The sequence below is a fragment of the Nelumbo nucifera genome, chromosome 4 (assembly GCF_055504915.1).
Source record: "Nelumbo nucifera cultivar China Antique chromosome 4, China Antique-T2T, whole genome shotgun sequence".
NCBI lineage: Eukaryota > Viridiplantae > Streptophyta > Magnoliopsida > Proteales > Nelumbonaceae > Nelumbo > Nelumbo nucifera.
The window spans coordinates 3,636,167-3,656,893 of record NC_142652.1 but is presented as its reverse complement, the minus strand read 5'-3'; the positions used below and the strand labels follow the sequence as shown (position 1 = coordinate 3,656,893).

The 20,727-nt window shown below is 36.8% G+C and overlaps 2 protein-coding genes across 11 annotated transcripts in view; one reads left to right on the top strand and one right to left on the bottom strand.

Moving 5' to 3' along the window:
- The first annotated feature begins 462 nt into the window (after positions 1-462).
- Positions 463-10,683, top strand: LOC104591805 (uncharacterized). Of its 10 annotated transcripts, none has more exons than XM_010250842.3 (8): positions 463-758; positions 1,698-1,841; positions 1,958-3,437; positions 3,558-3,809; positions 5,680-5,760; positions 6,005-6,715; positions 10,032-10,148; positions 10,408-10,683. In XM_010250842.3, the coding sequence occupies exons 3-7, from the start codon at positions 2,154-2,156 to the stop codon at positions 10,104-10,106; spliced, it is 2,403 nt and encodes an 800-aa protein (XP_010249144.1). In that variant the 5' UTR covers positions 463-758; positions 1,698-1,841; positions 1,958-2,153; the 3' UTR covers positions 10,107-10,148; positions 10,408-10,683. The 10 variants fall into 10 exon arrangements, with proteins under 10 accessions (XP_010249144.1, XP_088742434.1, XP_088742430.1 ...); XM_088886308.1 differs by having other exon boundaries at positions 9,635-10,148; XM_088886301.1 differs by having other exon boundaries at positions 471-777.
- A 3,283-nt stretch (positions 10,684-13,966) lies between these two features.
- The window catches only part of LOC104591807 (phytyl ester synthase 1, chloroplastic-like), a 35,951-nt gene continuing 29,190 nt past the window's right edge, over positions 13,967-20,727 (bottom strand). Inside the window, exons 12-14 of the mRNA XM_010250845.3 lie at positions 17,834-17,919; positions 14,870-14,979; positions 13,967-14,312 (exon numbers count right to left, since the gene is read on the bottom strand). Of these exons, the coding sequence (XP_010249147.1) occupies positions 14,122-14,312; positions 14,870-14,979; positions 17,834-17,919 (387 nt within the window). The 3' untranslated portion in view covers positions 13,967-14,121. The remainder of the gene's footprint in view (positions 14,313-14,869; positions 14,980-17,833; positions 17,920-20,727) is intronic.

The following is a 20,727-nucleotide window of genomic DNA, read 5'->3' as shown; positions in this document are numbered from 1 at the left end:
CACACAATCGGATGCGGCTGTTAGGTCGGTGTAAAACCTCTTAAAATACGGGCATCCAAGCGTACATCGGGAATATATCTAATACATGCAAGTTAATTGTTGGGGAGATATTCCCGATGTGCAGCGAGTTGCCGTTCTCTCAGATACAGTGTTATAGAAGGAGTTTTAGGTCTTTTTCGCGCAGAACAGAAGTGAGACATCTCAGCGACGGAAGGGGCGAGACTAGAGAAGCCGCAACTTGCACATTTATTTTATTTATTTCAAGTCGAATTTTCATTTTTCTTCCATTGGGGAAATAAAAAAAGAAATGGTTGTCTATGAGTACGTACTCATAAGTCATACGGCAGGAGGCTACGGAGAGGGGGGAAGAAAGAGAAGGAAAAATTGCAAAGAGAGCATAAAATGGCATTTAAAAACAGGCAGAAAATTCAGGTTAAGGACTTAAAAAAGGAAGGAGGAGGAGGTGGCACGGTGGGGGTGGGGGTGGGGGGTTACAATGATATAAAAACAGGGATGAGAGCAAACATTAGAGAGATGGGACTGCGAGGAACCACCGCAAATACAACATCAGAGACGACCAGAAGCAGGCCAAGAAGAAAAAAGAAGAAATTTTACCTTCACTTTTAAGGGTTCCTTGACCGGTCCTTCTTTTTTATTTTTCCTCTTTAATCTAATAAAATTTACGTTTACATAAATTTCACACTGATGATGATCGAACATGATTTATAGATCGGATTCCCTGATCGCAAGCTTCACTGGTGCGTGCGTCTTGTTCTTGTAATCGGATTATTCTACATCCAATTCCTTTTTTATCATTTTTTATTTTATTTTCTCTTTCTTTCTTCTCCTTCTCTTCATTCATGTGTTTCATTCACCTTTTTTTTCCCTTTATTAATTAATTTTTGGAGAAGAGGAGTTTGGTGGACTTAAGAATTTAGATTTCGCATTTTTGATATTTGCCGAGTCGCCTTTCTGAGTTTATGGATGTTTGGGTAGGTCGCGGTTAGGCTATTGCGGTTTTGGTGTGGTTTCGAGGTAGATGAGAAAATAAGGTTGGGCTTTTTGGTGAGTGTGTCCTTCTTTTGGGTGTTCTCTGTATTCGTTGATCGTTACAAGGAATCGGTTTGCGTTCTGATTTTTTCCCTTCCCGTTCTATGTTGCATTTGATGCTGAAATGTTGATTTATAATCTTTTTCAGATCGGTTGCTGGTTGGGCTGTATTATGTCTTTTTAACTCAGGCTTTGAATAGTTTATCTTTTCTGTTTCCATTTTTCTGAAACGAAAGAACTGGAGATAAACAGCTAAGAATTATAAAATATTTTTCGTTCTCTCGATGATCTTTATTAATGCATCAGAGCTGAACATTCGGTTTGTTTTTTTTTTTTTTTCTTTAATTTTTCACATGTATTAATTGCATTTCTTATAATATTTTTCGTAAAGATTTCTAATAAAAATGTGAATAGCTATATCAACTAATAATTTTCATTTTAAAAGTTCGGTTGCATTTTTTGTGCTTTTAATCATTGAATATGAATAGTGGTTCATATTGGTAAATTAGCTCTTCATATCTTACGAATGCCTTAGTTGTACAAAAAAATGATGAAATATGAAACTATGTCTTATGTTTCTTCATATCTGTAACTTAGAGGCCTTGCAATTTATTGATTTACTTTTTATTCTGCAAATATCATTTCAGGCTTGTTATTTGGTTTCTCGTGCAACCATGAATCAGCCGTGCATCAGTGCTTGCTGGTATGGAGGCCAGAAGCTCTGTTCTTGCAGTTCCTTTTGGATTTTAACTCTCTGCTCGGGTTTCTTCCCACGGTTTTATAAAGGAATGGTAATTGAAATCATGTCACCTTTAGTAGATAGATAGCGGATAGCAGATAGCGGGCAACTCTTACAGTAGGTTTGGGATTTGGTAGGATTTACTTATTTTGATTCAAATTGTGGCAGAGTAATAGGGAAGATGTTGATTGATCTTGTTATGTGGCGTTGATGGGGCTGGGATTCGCTCTTCATCCAATATTTGTTAAGAGGAGGGCTAGAATGGATAATCAACGAGAATAGGAAAGTTGTTTTAAAGATAGACGCATTAGATCTTGAGAGGATTAAATAGTTGTCACTGGCAAACTGGTTGAAAATCCTAGTTATGGGCTTACCTCAAGTTTCTTCCAGCAAAATTGCTGATGAAGTTTCCGCATCCCTAAGCACGTTTGTGCAACATTCACCTCGGTTTACTAGTCTGAGTAGTTGTGATCTTGATGGAATGCATGGAGGAAGCACAGTTAATAAGGTTTCGGTGGATTTCTCTTGCTCTTCTCTTGGAGATTTCCAGAGGAAGACCTCCCTGGAGCTGCCAAAAGGCCCAGATGGGATTTTTAAGCATAAAAGCACCATTGATGGTGCATCCAATGCTCATACGTTTATGGTTGGTGCAAAGGAAAGAATTGGTTGGTTCGGTCCTAAAATTGGACGGAATATTCATATTCCTGTCTCAAGGATTGTGGGGTTTGAATCTGGTAGTCCGAATTCTTCTCGTAATGGATTTGAAGGAAGTTCACCAGATCAGCTTCCTTCTGCTGGTACCTCAATTGGTAATGAAACAGAATCACATGGGTCGCTAGTGAGGAAACGATTGTTATCTCCTTTGAATGGCATGCTTTGTCCAAATCAATTTGATGGTGATCCTCTAGACATTGATGGGGGCAATGTTTCTCCTGCCCCTAGAGGCACATATAGTGTTTTGGGGGTACAAGATCATAAGAAAGCTAATATTAGCCACACTGATTATCAGAGTACCCCAGTTTGGTCTGTATCTAGTTGTTCAAAATGGAAGAATATGCTAGGTAGTGGTATTAGAACAAGCTCTACACTTTTCACAGATGGTCCTTTGCTTGAGAGCAATGAACCCCTCTCTCAAAGCCATTGCTTATCATCACCTGGACTTGATCCCAATGGGGAAGCAAGTAACATAAGAATTCGAACTGGGGCAATACCTATAGCTCCGAGGAGTGCAATCTCGCCTCCTCTTTCTTTGTCTCCTCTTGGTCCAAAATTTTCTGAAAGAATGAAAACTGCAGGAGTAGAAAATGATGGGAGGATGGAGATGCAAAGTAACTATTTGACCTTAAAGAATATCAAAAAGTCATTTGATGGATCTGGCCCTGGCATTTTGTTTGCAAAGGAAGAAGATGAGTTTAGAATGATGAGCAAGTCATTTCAAGACCGTGATATTTTGCAGAAAGATTTTGATCCATTTTCATGTGAAGGTACAACAGGTATGAATCAGCATTGGGGTCCTGATTCAGCCCCAACACCTCAATGCATCAAGTTGGTAAGGAGCTTGGGTGGACTTCCAGTCAGGAGGTCTTTGGTTGGTTCATTTGAAGAATCCTTATTGTCTGGTCGATTGTCATCTGGCAAAGTCAGTCAGGTTAATATCTATACTTGCAACTTAAGAGTTTGTATTATAACTGATTTTTAACCTGATATTTTCGCTTTCTATTTTATGGAGACCTCATGTTACTCTATACTTGCATCCCCCCTTCTGCAGAGAATTGATGGTTTTCTAGCTGTTATGAATGTTACTGGGGGAAACTTCTCACCTCCATCACAGAAACTCCCATTTGCGGTAACTAGTGTGGATGGAGATAGTTACTTACTGTACTATGCAACAATAGATCTTGCAGGACATTTTCCACCTAACAAATGCAGAGGCCCTAAAATGAAGAGGAGCCTTAGCATTGATGATTCACGAGCTGTCAAGAGCCGCCTGCGTATCCCTATGAAAGGGCGCATACAACTGGTACTAGGTTTCTTAGCCCTCAAATTTGGTTGTTCATCATGTAAGTTAGGTTCAATAGCTCTTTGATCTGGATTCCTATGAAAGAATATATTGAATTTTGTATCACTTACATTATGTTTTTTTGATCAGCGTATCATTTACATTATGTTGTATAAGTGCCATTGTCAAGCTGATGTGTCTGCTACTACCTGTACTTATTGTCATTTAAGATCTCTTGCTATATGTTTCTATAACCTCCTAGCCAACATGCTGGAGTGGTGCTGGGACTTCCTCCATTTTAGTTCAGCCATGGTTGAGAAATAACAGGTTATGGGTTTAACCAGAACACACATAGCCATGCTAGCTTCTAAGTGCCAGTGGTACACCACCCTTGTTTTCAGCTTTAGTGTCTAAATTTAACTTTTTTTTTTACCTATTGTCTAATTTTTCTGTTTATTTTTTATATAAGATTCTCCATCCATGGTTTACTGGGAAGTGCCAATGTGCCATCAGATATTATTGATTATGGGCACTACTTTGAGTCTTCTTACTTGTTACAGTACCTTTGACTTTCCAATTGAACTGTCAAAGTGGTGTTTATACTTGGTTTTCACTTTATTTGATCAGTGATCCAGACAACAGTTTGTAGAGTTCACAATCATATGCTGATAGATCTTTTTTGTTTTTATCTCATTCCTTTTTCTTGTGTGGTAATTCATAAGTGGTGTTTATACTTGGTTTTCACTTTATTTGATCAGTGATCCAGACAACAGTTTGTAGAGTTCACAATCATATGCTGATAGATCTTTGTTGTTTTTATCTCATTCCTTTTTCTTGTGTGGTAATTCATAAGGCTATTTGTATACTTTGCCTAGAAGGTCCTAGATTGGCAGTAAGAGTCTCATTTTTTTTCCTTCACATTACACCACTTTTCTACTAAGAGCATCTGCTAGATGTTTATTTCTTCACTTTCATAACCTATATAGGTTTTGTAGGCTTGCTGATAGATCACAGTATTTATCTTTTTCCTTGAGCTTCTATAACCTAGACACAAGTCTTTCTTTGGGTGTTTAAACGATTCATTTTGTGTTAAAATCATTTAGACCTGCATACTAAATAGCGAATGGTTAACATATGTGCTCCCTATATTCATGTGTCACATGAATTCTGGTTAGAATGCTTTTACTGTAAAACATTTAGGCTCCATTTGTTTTCAGTGCAAATTCATTTACACTAGTATGAATTTATAAGAGTGTAAATTCTGGTGTATTTTACTTCAGGCTTTACATCACTTTGTTTGCATTGCAAATGAACAAAACAAATTAAAGCCCAAAAGAAAAAGTAAGCTTTCAATTTGCACCAGTAAAATGAAATTCATTTACACTAGTATGAATTTATAAGAGTGTAAATTCTGGTGTATTTTACTTCAGGCTTTACATCACTTTGTTTGCATTGCAAATGAACAAAACAAATTAAAGCCCAAAAGAAAAAGTAAGCTTTCAATTTGCACCAGTAAAATGAAATTCCACTGCCAATGTAGCAACTGAAGGTTGCTGTGAGGATTTTCAGTGTTATTCAAGATACAATCCTTTCATTCTTGGGTTGCGCCATTGCACCTCTAAGATTTAGAGAAGGGCTTGAAAATTCTCTGAAATTATTCATTTAACTCGGTAAACATGTATTTCTTCTCTCATGTGTCTATTCTTATTGTGTTTTTGAATAAGTTCAATGCTGATAGGGTAATTGCCTAATAAATATCAGATTGAAAAATGGGGTTTTTGCTTGCTTCATCAAACACAAAAGAATCTTGTTTTTCCTTTATGGGACTTTCTAGTAGATCTGAATTAAGAAATAGCTTTCATCTACTGACATTCTAAATTGCTTATTTCAGGTTCTCAGCAATCCAGAAAAGACACCTCTACATACTTTCTTTTGCAATTATGATTTGAGTGATATGCCAGCAGGAACCAAGGTTTGTTGGACTAGAAATGTACTTAATTATCAATTTATTTTTAGGTTGGTAACTTGTGCAAAAAATTCTTCCTGTTTCTGGTGTTTTATTTTGATTTTTGGTATAATTAATATTGCAAGAAGACTTATCATATGTATCATGTATAGTTGTTCTTAATAATATCTTTTTCCCCTTTTTGGTGGTTCTCTTGCATATATTTTATTAGTTACTACTTATTGATGTATTACTGGTTAATTGGAATCAGACATTCTTGCGCCAAAAAGTAACTCTTGCTACTCCTGTTTCACCTTCAATCTCGGGGAAAGAAGGAAATAGAGATATTGACATGAAAAATGAGCCCAAGGCTACTACAGTCCCAGAGAGAAGTCATCCTGTACAGATTAGCAGGGAGTTTGCCAGTTCAAATGGAGTTAACATTGTACATACAATGAAACCTACAAGCCAGAATGCTGAAGTTATTGGGAATGAAGGTTCTAAATTTGTGGGTTGTGTATATACAAATGATGCTGAGCAGTATGACCTACCGAATCCATCCCAGAATAAGGGAGATACAAGTCCCCTGTTCTTTTCACCTGGGGACTGTCTTGAGCGGCCAAATGGTTTCAATCTTGTTGCTAGCCCAGAAAGTGAAAAATTTAATAGCAGTGAGAAGAAACATGGGGAGGATAACTCCCTAGTGGATACATGCCATGAAACTGACAGGAAATCTGTACATAATTCTTCAAGGGTCAATGAGAATACATCTGGTGCTGGTGTTCTACGTTATGCTCTTCATCTCCGTTTTCTATGCCCTTCTCCCAAGAAATGTTCAAGATCATTCCAAAGATGCAAATCTGATCCTTTATCTGCTCCCGAAACAAATGCATTTGACATTGAAGGGGAACGACGCTTTTACCTCTACAATGATTTGAGAGTTGTGTTCCCTCAACGCCATTCTGATGCTGATGAGGGCAAGGTATTGTGCTTCTTGAGCATTTTTAACCACACACACACGTGTATATATATATATATATATATATTTCTGTGGATTTTCTGTTCCACTTTTGGCTTGGGGTTTTTCTCTTTCCATTCACCTTACAAAATATTTAACCAAATATATAATTGTTTTACACCATACCTTTGGATATTGGCTTGTGAGTTTTTCTCTTTCCATTTTATGTTATATTTGATTCAAAGCAATGGAGATCTGTTCTTGAGGTAAATAGGCTGTTATTAGTTATTCATAGTTTTATTGTTTGAGAATTTGAATTTAAATATAGATGTTATAGATTTTAAGAATATATCTTATGGCCCTTGGGGATTTATTTTTGGATTTAACACGAGTAGACTTTGTTTTCCATTTTATGTTATATTTGATTCAAAACAATCAGGATTTGTTCTCAAGGTAAATGGGCTGTCCTTGGTTATTTGTAGTATTTATGGCTTGAAATTTGAGTTTCAATATAAATACTGTGGTTTAAGAATATAAATTTATAGTCTTTGGGAATTTGGCTTTAATGTGAAGACTCTGGCTTTAATGAATGCCATATTGTCATTTATGGTTCGGATCCAAATGGAAGGATCACATAAAATGTTTTTAACAAGTAGTTTCAGTCATGCAGAGAGTGATCATGGAATAAATATCAAGGATAGAGTGCATTCTGAATACGGGTTTAAGGTTGGGGAGAACATGGGGGTGTAGTCAAGAATTTCTAGGCCATTCAACCAATGCTGGTCCTGGCTAGCCTGGGTCTTGGGAGGGGTGGACTGGATTTGGGCCTACCCTCCTACATTTTTAGCATGAAGTGGCTGCTCTGAGATCCAGACTGCTTTCTCAGGTTTGTCAGCCTGGGGTTTAACCAGTACACCAAGCAATGGTTCTAGGTATAGTTTCTATTCTTGGAGGCGAAAATTAATCTTCAGATTCTGGAAAATAAACACTAAAGTTCAAGTTCAAGAATATTCAGATCAGGGAAGAATGATGATGTCCTAGAATTAATGGTTAGAGCTTTTAGGTACAAGGTTTAACTAGAAGGGAGTACAAGAGGTGGCAGAAGGGGTGGATGTTTTTGGGTTCCTTGATGAAGGGGATGATGGGAGAACCAATGTTTTGATTGGAGGATTGTTAATCTTGTTCTCCTTAAACGAGAACAAGAAATGAAAAGGATTCAAGAAGCCCTATTAAAGCAGAACTTCATGATATTCAAAATAAACTTTAATTGACCAATTTGGCCTGTTAGGCTGTGTTTGGTTTGAAAGAAAAGGAAGAGAAAGGCCAATTTGGCCCTACCTTTTCTCTCAAATCAAACACAGCATTAAATCTTAGCTTTCACTTTTTCTAGAAAAACTCTGAGTGCTAGGAAATTACTTAAAGAAATTTCTAATTGGAGTAAATACGTGTAAAGGCCATCACAAAGTAGCACCTTTTCAGTTCTTCCTTATATTATACGGTCATGGATAAGGACTACCTTTTAACCATGATGGAATAGGGAGTATAATGTGAGATCCATATGCATATGACCAGCTTTATTTCTAGGCAGGCCTTGCAAAATATTGTGAAGATTGTCATGCTACTAACATAGTATCCTTCAGGAGTTAAAAGGCTAGTACGTTGGAGCTTCCCCAACACTTTTGGAGATTCAAGACAAAAAAAAAAAAGCTATGAAATTGCATTTGTTCACTCTCTAGCAGAGTAGCAGAGTAATTCATATCCTTTTCATCTAGATGTTCATAGACGGAAGTTTTTAACTCTTCTAAGATATCTAGGGGTAGGTTTTTTTTTTTTGATCAATAACAGAAACTTTATTAATTAAGTGAAGATTTGTAAAGCTTTAGATACAATAAGGGGGAGATAAAATGTCTTAGCTCCCAATCAACAAAATACAATGAAAGGAGATTAAAATTAGCCCAAAAGATAGACTCCCTATTCACCCCTTGCTTGGCCAACCCATCTACAAATGAATTAGTGGTCCTCTTCACCCAGCTGTACTATATCTCAATGTCCCTACACAGCCATAAGAATTTTTTCTTTTCATTGTTATAGCTCCACAAACCACTGTCCTCTTTCTTCAACCAACTAATCACCACCTTTGAATCACATTCCAGGATCAAACGACTGATATTTAGTTCCTTTGCTCTTTGAATTCCATCCAGAGCTGCAAGGATCTCAGCCCTAAGTGAGTCTCCTTCTCCAATAGGGCCTGAGAACAAAGCAATAACAATCCCTTCCTCATTCCTGAATACTTCCCAATCCCAGAGGGCCCTGGATTCCTTAAACTACTGCCATCAAAATTCAATTTTATAAATCTAGAGGGAGGAGGGGACCATGAGGGACTAAGAGTCCTCTTACACCGAGTAGAGGTTGCTATCTCTTTCCAGTTTCTTAATAGGTCAGCCATAGGAAAGTCTGAAAACAGTTCCATAGATTTTAGCCAGTGGGCAGCCCTTAAAAGTATTAGGTCTAATAGGTCCAGAGTTCTTTCCTTATCTGAAAAAAGTTGTGAATTTCTTTCCTCCCACACTGACCAACACACGGCTGCCCTAATACTCCTCCACATCATCTTCCCTCGCTTCTTAAGCCATCTGAAAAACAAAGGGGAGAACAAACTTTGGACACTCTCGGGATGGATTCCAAGAACACCCAAAGCGGTAAAGTGCCCACTCCTATACAGTTTTAGTAACTTTACAAGAGACCATGAGGTGGTAACCGGATTCCCCATCAGCTTTACAAAGAACATCTATTAGGAAGTAAACAATAATTGGGTCTCTTTAGAACATCTATTAGGGGTTAAGTTAAAATTTTGTCATTCTTTAGAAAAAGAAGAATATAACCAAAATAAAAAGGAAAAAAGTCATTTGAATGAAAATGTTTTCATTTGATTGTGGTGGTCCACAGGTTCTTGAGGCTGGCAGTAGAGGCCCCTGAATTTTAGGCATCATAGGTTGGACTCATGGTGGGCGATAATTGACAATATTCTTTTAAAAAACCGAGTGGTGGCCAGTTGGTACGTTAGCTGGGTAGTTCCAGTGGATATGTGGATTCAAGAGTCTCGCTATTACCACTTATCTCCGAGTGTTATTAAAGTGTTGTGGACCCTAGGAACTGCTTAAGACGCCTTGGAAATTAAATATCTGATCTCTCCACCTCAAAGAACTCTAGTGGTGTATCAAAGCTCCAGTACGATGTAGCCTTCTCTGAATTTATTTCTCTACTTGGAACATAGTTTTGTAATAGTAGTTCTTGCGAATGCGGATATCTTACTTACAGTTTGTAGTCCATCTTCTGAATCAAGTGTATGGAAGAGCCACGAGATGATTGTCTCGAGAGGGTAGCAATAAAGAGAAGTTCTAGTGCTAATGAGTCCTGAGGTTTGTGCTACAGTGCTAGTCGATCCAAGATTTCTATCCAGGTTTGAGTTAAAGACTTGTAATTGGCTGGTTTTATATTTTAGCTCGTTTTGACGTTGCTTCCTGCAGACCCATTTATATTATGCTTTTTAAGTGGTCGAGTTACCTTTCTCTCGGTGCTGAATTTTACAACTCTTGCTTCTAGATGCATGACTTGACATCCTTGACCTTTCCAATTTCCTTTCTCTCTCTCTCTCTTTTTAGAAAAAAAAACTTTTTTCACTAGTTTATCTAAAAGGAAGTTGTTGCTTTACGGTGCAGTTGCATGTGGAACATCACTTTCCAGAGAACCCAAAGTACTTCGATATCAGTGACTGATCTCATCCATCTTCTCGGAGCTGGGGTGCTAGGCTGCTAGCTATGTACATACCAACAAAACACCACTTTAAGTTCTTTAGTCATTTCATCTCCGATGGGGCATGAATCCCATTTTTCACCTGTACAGATAAACAGCTTCAATAATTTGTTTATTTTATCTGTAGTTTCCATCAACACCATTTACCTCAATGTTAACTGCCTTGATAAAAATTTTTATCAGAACTTGGGTTTGGGGTCGGTGATGCTCTCCGGGATTATAGACTTTGCACTGTCAACCTCCTGGAAGTTGTCAATTTGTTTGTAGCCAAGAGCTACGGCTGCGGACTGTCCTTGAAGTCGGTATCTAATTGTAAATTGTAATGTGCTAAACTGCTAATGTCTGTATACATATATCATAACTTGGGAAGATTGAGTTGAAGATTCAGCTAAGCTGGTTCAGCTGCTTTAAAGCGCTCTGGATATACAAAGAGGCTGAAGCAGATGACTGAATGCCCGTTCGGGAGGGCTGTGCTGAAGATTCAGTTTAAGCCGGTTCAGTTGCTTCGAAGCTCTGGATAAGATACTTAAAGAGGTTGATGCGGCCAATATGGTTTTTGGAATTTTTACCAAACCTTAGAGTATTGGCTGTGTAGCCCACCTCAGAAAGCCATAAGTCGCTGCATTTCAAACCCCCCTAAATGGGAAATCAATGGCAAGATTAATATTTGGACTGATCATTGTTTTAAAGCTTGGCTTGTGAAATGTTCGATTTGGTTTGGTTTAAATTGAGCTTTGAGTTGAGCTTGAGTCTAATATATATGCTCGTTTGTTAAATGAGCTGTGTTTGAGTCTATTGAAGCTTGGCTTGTGAAGCTCATGAGCCTAATTTAGCTTATGTTATATATATTTTTAATTTTTAAACTTGGTTCACTATTGAGCTTAAGCTGAGCTGAGGTCAAACATATGAACTTAGGGTATGTTTGGTTTGAAGGAAAATGTAGGGAAAGGAAAGGTAGGAGACTTTTACAAATCTTGTATTGGTTTCCCTGCCTTTCCCTTCCTTTCCCTACCTTTTCCTTCATACCAAACATAGCCCTAAGTCAAGTAGAATTCAAGCTCACGTCTAGTTTGAGCCAAGCTTGAGCCTGAATTTCAGCTTTATATATTTTTGCTGAGCTGAGTTTGAATAGCCAAATATTTTGGCTCAGCTTGACTTGGTTCTAATTCATCCCTAGGTGAGGTGCATAGATTTTGCCTCAGGGCTTAAGTCTCACATTTAGTTAGAATGAAGTGTAAGCCTTAAGCTACAAGGTGTGAGGCGAAAAAAAGGTATAAGCCTCAAGTAACAATGATTATTTAAAAGTAAATAAAAAAATATATATTTTATGTATTTTTATAGTTTAAAATATATGTAAAAAAGCATTTCAATAATTATGGGCCAAATAAAAAGAACAAAAATGAAAAACCAATAGGGCAAATCAAGTTTTATTAGTTTTTCTTGGTGTTACAAGAGGGTTTAATGCAAAAAAAAGGCCAGTCAAGTTCTTAATTTCTCTTGAATAAATCAAGTGGGATTTTTCTTTTTATTATTTTAAATTTAATATATCAAGTTTGTTATTATTTTCATTTCTTTTTCTAATTAATTTATTTTTTTTGTATAGATCAAATCAATTAAGTTGTTTATTTTCTTTTAAACTATTGGCTGATCATAAATCTAATAATATCAATTATATGGGTGATTCCTCATAAGTTTCCTTTCTTCTAATTTGGTCATTTAAATACTTTAAGAATTTTACATCTTGAAACAATGAAATGTAAAATATTTATAATTATTAGTTGATCGATTATTATTTTATTTAATGCTTAAAAGTTATGAACTTATATTTCATGGATGTTTGTACCTTTTATTGTATATGAACTTTACAGACGACCAATGGAGGTTGCCACCATGTTCTTATGAATATCAATGTGGAGAATTCACAGATGAACCTAGTTATGAAAACTACGGTGGACCACCACAGCAGTCTAGGCCTGACGGTAGCCAGATTGGTTCAGCCACGGTCCAACAGTGGAGAAACGAGATAGCGGTCTTATGAGTACAGATATGGAGAATTCAAAGATGAACCTGGTTATGGAATCCACATTGGAGAGAGGTGACAACCTGCAATAGCAACTCCTCGACCATTGCAGCAATTGAATCCCTAGTTGAAGGTAACAAATCGGAGCGGAGACCCTCCCAATCTGTGTCAACATATCTGATAGTTCATCGCAGTAAATGGCAGTTAGGTAATTTTACCACCCACGGTAACATCGATTAACAGAGATGGACTTGAGTATATATTTTTTAAAAATTCAGGGTACTTCAATGTCACACTTCAAAATATAGTGTAGTGTAACCATCCTGAAGTATGGAGCCTATCTCTAACTTACTCTTATTGTATTTATTTTCACAGAATCACAGCTAGCCTGCATCTTTTAATCATACCTTGATAAAATTACTCTATCCTGTTACCCTCAACCTAATTTAAAAAGGTTTATTTACTAAAACACCCCCTATAATTTGCAACTGATTTACTTAATTGACTTTTTGTAAAGAATCATTTAGTGTAATTTGACCATTTACACTGAGTGGAAAATGTTCAAGGGCTAGGCTTATGGTATTTTATTCGGAAAGTAATCCTAGCATTTCATATTAAGCTTTTAAAATGAACCAATGTGATTTTTCAGATTTGTTAAACAATGTTTGGTTTCAATAATAGAATGAAGAGGACAGGAGAACAATGGCATCCCTGGCTTCTTAGTTTGCAACGTGTTTTACTTCTTCAAATAGAGAATAAAATTGAACCAAAAGGGTTCTTGTCCTTGTTTTATTAGGGGCAAGAATGACCTTTCCATTTATATATTTTTGTAGATTAAATTTGTTCAAACAGACACTAAGATTAAAACCATCATTTTCCACTTCCATCTTATGAAAGGTAAATAAACCAGTTGCAAGCTGTGAGGGTGTTTTAATAAAACGCAAACTATAGGTAAGTTTTGGTAAATCCATTGAGATTTTTAATAAATGATCCTAAAAATAAAAATAAAAATAAAACAAAAGTTAAGCTGGTTGACAATGGATGTTAATTCCTGAGATCCAGGTATTCAGGCCCTCCGGTATGTTTACACCTCATCACTTGCCAAATTATGAATACTCTTTCTCTAACAAATTAACCAGAATGCCCCTTTGCATTAACGCATTAGAATGATTTGACCCTCCAGGTCCAGGCTCCAACTAAAAGCAACAAATTAGGATTTTCTCTACATAACCTACCATATTGCTGTGACTGGAGGGATAATGTGACCAATCAGCCATCCACCAAGTAGAAGAGTCCGGAGTGTCCACTTATTCAATATTTTAATATTAGCCATTAAATCTTAATTAAAAAGAACGGGTCATTCGAGCTAAGCATCAAAGTATTTTTGGGCTCAAATTTGCCCCTTTAATACAGTACAGGGACAGCGAGAGGAATTCTTGGTGCCATTTCGAGCCCTAAACCCAATTTACCACGTCATAGATTGATAAAATTATAATAGTGCATGTAAAACTCATTCTTAACTACGTTTATGGTAGCAAAAAATGAGGGCGAATCTCAGAATATGCCCGAGGTGAAGAAGATGAAAAATGAAATTCACTAGTCATAGCTCAAATGTGGGAACCTCAGATGTACAGCCATGGGTAGCTTGGTACAATAGCCTGGATAACAGATTCCTGTATGGATCTTTCTCTCTCTTCTCCTTCAAATAAGAAATGCATCTTTCAACTTCATATTTTACATCTAGATACAATTCGTGAGCTCGCTCCCTGTCTCTTAGTTCCAGTTTTCTCCCTTCAAACACAAAACAATGCAAATAAGGAATGACAGCTCTTTCACCTTATAAAAGTTAGGGGATAGTAATAAAATTTACTCTGCTTTTTATCTAGAGGAAAAATGGCAAGACAAAATCTAGGAGAACCAATTAGTATACTACAAATAAGATGGGCAAAATTGTCCCTACAAAATACAGTTCTAGTTATTTTCCTCATCCTTTTTTATTTAAGGTGTTCATTAAAATATGACAGCCATTCAGCTAATGTTATGTGTTATTAGGGGAACAGGTGGGGCAAGATCCTCTCTGCCTGGGACAATAATGACCATTTAAGGGGTATTTGCTGAGTAGCCCAGTTTAGAGAAAACCGTACGTTGTTTAATATTAATTTACTGGCCTGACCTGCTAATCAGCACGGTTTTCTCAGCTCAGCAAATTAATTGGCCTAGGTAGACCAATCAACTTATTATTGTTATATATTTTTCCCTTGAATCCAATTTAAACAATCATATCCACTTGAATTTGCAGAAGATAGGATAAAAGGTGTTTGATACTCATTCAGATAATGGGTGCATACCTTCTGTTTCAATTGGCTTTCCAAACAAGTAGTAAAAACGCCCTGGTAGTTTGGGATAAACTATTGGTAGATGAATGTCTTGGTTTGCAACCTCTCCCCTAACATCAGTCCTATTAACAAAATAAGTGGCAATAAGCTTCTCAGATCAAAATAATCAGAAATAGAGGATCACTGCATTGATAAGAGTGTAACATAGAATCTCCCTACAATCTGAGACAAGCAAAGAGAGTACTAGATACTATAATCATGTTATTGGTGTTGCTGACTAGTCCATACTGGTGGTTGAAAACTCATTTTTATCAATAATGACAAGATTAATAGACACAAAGAAGCAATGCTGCACCTTCCAGTGCCAATATTGTACCAAGTTCCAAAAAAATGAAAGCATTAATCAATTAATGAAAAAGAAAGGTGGTCTTACCACTTAAGAGCATAATTTATTTAATGTGCGTGTCTCTAGCTTTCACAATATTCTGAAATTTTAGTCCTTAATGTTTAATTTATCAATGGCATTTGAAATGTTTGTGATGTGAAGGGAAAAATGATTCTTGAAATCTTTCATATTTCCCCTAGCAAAATAATTTAATTTTTCATAAATTTGTTAAAATAAAGGAAAGTAAGTCATTTATAAAACCTATAACAGGACACCTTTAAGATTAAAAATGAATTCTTATAAGGATTATCATCACACTATTGTTGAGTTCACTACAAGGATTATTAATCTGTTATAGATGTACTAAAAGCATTGCAAAAATATTTTCTGAATTTTACCCATTTCCAAGAAAGAGAATTACATTTGGAACCGTCTTTTTTTTTTCAAGGACATTTTACAGCAAAGGGGTGTAATAATTATGTTCAGAACAAACGTTTTAAAATGTTGTCATTTTCATGTTTTCACTGCTATCCTGAAAATTCAGCTCATAGACATGCCACAACAAAGGGGTGTAACAATTTTTCATAAATTTGTTAAAATAAAGGAAAGTAAGTCATTTATAAAACCTATAATAGGACACCTTTAAGATTAAAAATGAATTCTTATAAGGATTGTCATCACACTATTGTTGAGTTCACTACAAGGATTATTAATCTGTTATAGATGTACTAAAAGCATTGCAAAAATATTTTCTGAATTTTACCCATTTCCAAGAAAGAGAATTACATTTGAAACCGTCTTTTTTTTTTTCGAGGACATTTTACAGCAAAGGGGTGTAATAATTATGTTCAGAACAAACGTTTTAAAATGTTGTCATTTTCATGTTTTCACTGCTATCCTGAAAATTCAGCTCATAGACATGCCACAACAAAGGGGTGTAATAATTTTTCATAAATTTGTTAAAATAAAGGAAAGTAAGTCATTTATAAAACCTATAATAGGACACCTTTAAGATTAAAAATGAATTCTTATAAGGATTATCATCACACTATTGTTGAGTTCACTACACGGATTATTAATCTGTTATAGATGTACTAAAAGCATTGCAAAAATATTTTCTGAATTTTACCCATTTCCAAGAAAGAGAATTACATTTGGAACCGTCTTTTTTTTTTCGAGGACATTTTACAGCAAAGGGGTGTAATAATTATGTTCAGAACAAACGTTTTAAAATGTTGTCATTTTCATGTTTTCACTGCTATCCTGAAAATTCAGCTCATAGACATGCCACAACAAAGGGGGCACTACTAAAGATATTCTTACTACTAAAAGCAAACTACCAACTCAGAAGGTACTTGGACTGTAGTTGGATTTAATCTACATATAATATGAAAGCTTTGTTAAAAACCAAAATTAGGACTGCATGGCAAGAACAGTTACTCAAAATGACTCAGTACTCTCACAAAATGAAGATGCAACTCTGAATTCCTGCTTCGACTTAAAGCTAATATACTAATTAATTTTTGTATTTTGATCTAAGATATTTTAGAGCACTCGGGACACAATTAAACAAAATATACCAAATTTAAACCACTCCTAAAATTTAATTTAAAAAAGAGCAGAAAGTTAATAACCGAATCCAATGATAGCCCAAAGACCAAAAATAACAACTCGTCAGTTGTCACCAACCTGTATGTTATCTGTACTTTGGCCATTGCTATCTCAAAGCACATGCTCTTTGGTTTTTCTGTTGGGCAGTGCCCCAATGGAGCCAATTCATTAATGGTAAAGTAATTAAACACTTTAGGTTCAAAAATTGTGGCCAAGAACAGAGTGTCAAACTGCTGGGTTGATCAGATTTCTCAATCTCTAATCCTGTAACTTAACATCTACAACAATTCTCCATGCCACTTGGATTCCTATTGATTAGGATATCCTGAATGTATGGGTGGAAGGTTGCACTTCATTCTTCCTTTATTTATCAAAACAAAAAAAGTTGCACTTCACAAGGAGGAAGCTTCAGGTTAATTCATCACCTCACCTCTCAAAACAAGTTATTAGTCTTGTTAATTCTTGCAATCATTGATTGGACCAATTCTTTCTAGCTATTTATCCACTGATTTATCAATGTGAATATGTATAGCCTACTTCGAGGAATTTACCTAATTATTCTAAAAAAGTTATTTTCTCGTGCTCAGTAATAGATTGCAGTATAAAGATTGACAAAAAAAGATTGCAGTATAAAGTATCAGCATTAATGCCATGAATCTAGTAGTGAAGATTGGACAAGGCAAGCAATGTTATAAAGCACCATGGCCTTGTCAGCTACTTTGTTATACTCGTCAATTATGATAAACTGCTATTTATCAATAGTAATATCATGAAACCCATAATTCAGTTGGAGCTCAGGAAGCCAATTCTAGATGCTTTTATTTTTTTCCCAGGTTTTTGCAGGCACCCATGGAATGAATGAAAACCACGAATAGATAATACTGGAAAACCCATTAAAGGATGCATCATAAAGATCTACTTATGCCAGTAAAGTAGAGTACATGCAAGGGAAAAAAACTCATTAGACTATGAAAAAATACCTCAACCTCACAGCATGCTTATTTAGTTCTTCTATTTGGGCCTTAAAGTAAGGGATCTTCATGAGATCATCATAGTCGATAAATACCTGACAATTATGAACATTTACTTTAAAAGTCCAAATATGGATAAACCAAATTATTTTAAATGCAAACAAATCACAGGAAGTTAGCCATGTATATTACCTGGTAGCAAAATCATAAAAATAGAAAAGCATAGCATCTCTTTTCCCCCTTATTAGAAGATAAAAATCAAGTTTCATATTAACATAAATGATCAATATCTTAGTCAAAATGAGCATCAATTCAACCAAACCCAATGAACATGAATCCTGAATCAATTTACATGGCTCTTAATAGAAAACACTGACAGTACATGGTTTGTGTAGTCCACCCTAAATAGTTGGGATTTGGCTGAATTGAGTTGAGTCACGATGAATAGTTGAGGTAATTGGGATTGAACATAATACCTTTTTTGATAAGAAACCGACAAGATGAAAGTATCTATATGTCACAACATTTCCTGAATTTATCCAAGTCCACAGGGGACATGCTACAGGATTCTTTATTGGTTCCATGATGTTCTTTCAGTCCATTGTTGACAGATGTATTGTATGTACTGTACACAGGTTTAGTGCCCACAGGGGTATTTTTGTAATTTTGTAGACCTCTTGTATTGTACGGTCAGTATAGTATAAATACAAATGCTTCACTCGCATGAAGCAGTTCTTTTGAGGCCTTAAGTCTGCAGCCTCTTCTCTTCTCCTTCTTCCTTTCTTCTTCTTCTTCTTTTGCTCAACATGGTATCAGAGCGGAACCGACCAGGCCTGGAAAACAACCAGATGAGGTCTCTCTCCACTGCTGCATAGAAGCTATAGTCCTGATGCTCGAAGACAAGGAAGAGGAAGCATTCTCTAGTGCTGCAGTTAGTCTCCATTGCCGAGTAGGGTTCTGCTACAAGAAGGCTGACTGTTCAACTTCCTAGCGCAGAAAAGGGTTCTGCTACAAGTTTTTTCTTCTTTATCCTCCAGCCCAGGTGCTGGTGACTGGAGTTGCTTGGCTAAGAAGACTGTAGAAAACCATCTCAGATGCACGAAGAAGGGTTCTGGCCTGCAGAGAAGATTGAGCCCATGAGTGTACTACCTATTCACAGTTCAGGTGACCTAGGTACTGAACTGAAGTTTCTCTGTTTATGGTTCTCTTCTTGCACTATTTCGATGGACTGTTAATGTCCTAAAATCTGAGTAGGGACTGTTCGACTGTTTTTTTCCCCTCCTCCGATTGTGTGTTGCTCTATTCAGCTCTCTAAGGGACTGTTGATGAACCCTAAACCCTAAGTGACTGTTCGGCTGCCCTGGAAAGTGGATATCAGCCGATTAGGTGTGGTGAACCACCACTTGTATTGCTGTTCCTACTAAGAGAGCTTCATGAAAGTTGTAAAACTGTAGGTCATTCAGACCTGGTTACACTGCAAGTGCAGTGTTCGTATATTGTTCTGTGGACTCCTACAAAGTGTAGGTCATACAATCTAGTACTGCAGCTGCAGTGTTTGTGCTTGGTTCTCTGTGAAACCGAAAATCAGCAAGTGCCTAGTTGTGGACTGTAGCAGCTCTGTAAGGCAGTGTGCCTTTGGTTTTGTGTATTTCTAAACCTAGAATCATGAATAGTGAAGATTCAGCTACATCCAGAATCTCCACAATGCTGAATGGAATGAGTGGGAGCAGTGACCTATCCTTCCCTATGGCTGTTGTTCCTCTTGATGGGTTAAATTACCTAGAGTGGTCAAGAGGGATCAAGTTATACATAACTGCAAGGGGAAAAATAGGCTACATAAATGGAAGAATCAAAGAACCACCTTCTGGAAATGCAGAACATGATAGATGGGATCAAGAGAATAGTATGGTTATGTCATGGCTTTTGATCTCCATGCAACCGCAAATAAGGAAGAACTTCATGTGGGCTGAAACTGCAAATGAGATTTGGGAACATGCAAAATCCACATATTCTGAACTTCGACACTATGCCAAGATTTATCAACTGCAAGCAGCCTCATCTACTTGTCAACAGGGGGAGAGAAGTTTATCAGTTTATTACTCTGACTTGACCACTGTTTGGAAGGAATTGGACCATTACCAAAATATTGATTGGAAGTGTGATGAAGATGCAAAATTGTATAAGAAACTTGTCTCACAACAAAGAGTGTTTGCTTTTTTACATGGTCTCAATCCTATCTATGAATCCATCAGAGTACAAATTCTAAGTTCTAAGGATCTTCAATTCAGAAGGTCTATGCTCTTGTCCAGTCTGAAGAGAGCAGGAGAAACTTGATGAACAGCACCGGAGGGGATGCAATTGTGTTGACGGCAAAGGGGGGTACCTCTACTAGTGGTGGACCTTCTTCCAAGAGAGGGGATCTCCAGAAGAAAGAAGAAGATAAGGAAAAATTGTGGTGCACTAATTGTCAGAAGCCCCGACACACCAAAGATACTTGTTGGGATCTCTATGGGAAACCAAAGTGGGCTCAGGATCTACCTAAGAAGCAAGGCTCAGATGTAATTAGAAGACCCGGGCAACAAGGTACCAAGAAACACCACATGGCCAACATGGTTACTTGGGAGAATCAGCCCTCCACTTCTACTGTGACTCAAACACCACATGGCCAACATAGCTACTCTGGATCTGACCCAAGGGAGGATATTGTAAACTCCTTCCGTGACCATTTGGAGCTTTATGGTAGAGCAATTCGCCAGGTGGATGCTCCTCCCACCACCTCCTTTGCATCCACATCAGATAATCCTGCCACAGCTTTCCATGTTGCTTCTCACAACCTTGACTCTCCATGGATCATTGATTCTGAAGCGTCAAAACACATGACTGGTATGTCCTCTTACTTTCAA

What these genes read in the sequence shown, in the direction of transcription:
- LOC104591805 (XM_010250842.3), top strand. Translation starts at nt 2,154, where the DNA reads ATGGGCTTACCTCAAGTTTCTTCCAGCAAAATTGCTGATGAAGTTTCC. An exon ending in CATCTGGCAAAGTCAGTCAG is followed by an intron (nt 3,438 to 3,557) that starts GTTAATATCTAT and finishes CCCCTTCTGCAG; the next exon opens with AGAATTGATGGTTTTCTAGC. An exon ending in TGAAAGGGCGCATACAACTG is followed by an intron (nt 3,810 to 5,679) that starts GTACTAGGTTTC and finishes TGCTTATTTCAG; the next exon opens with GTTCTCAGCAATCCAGAAAA.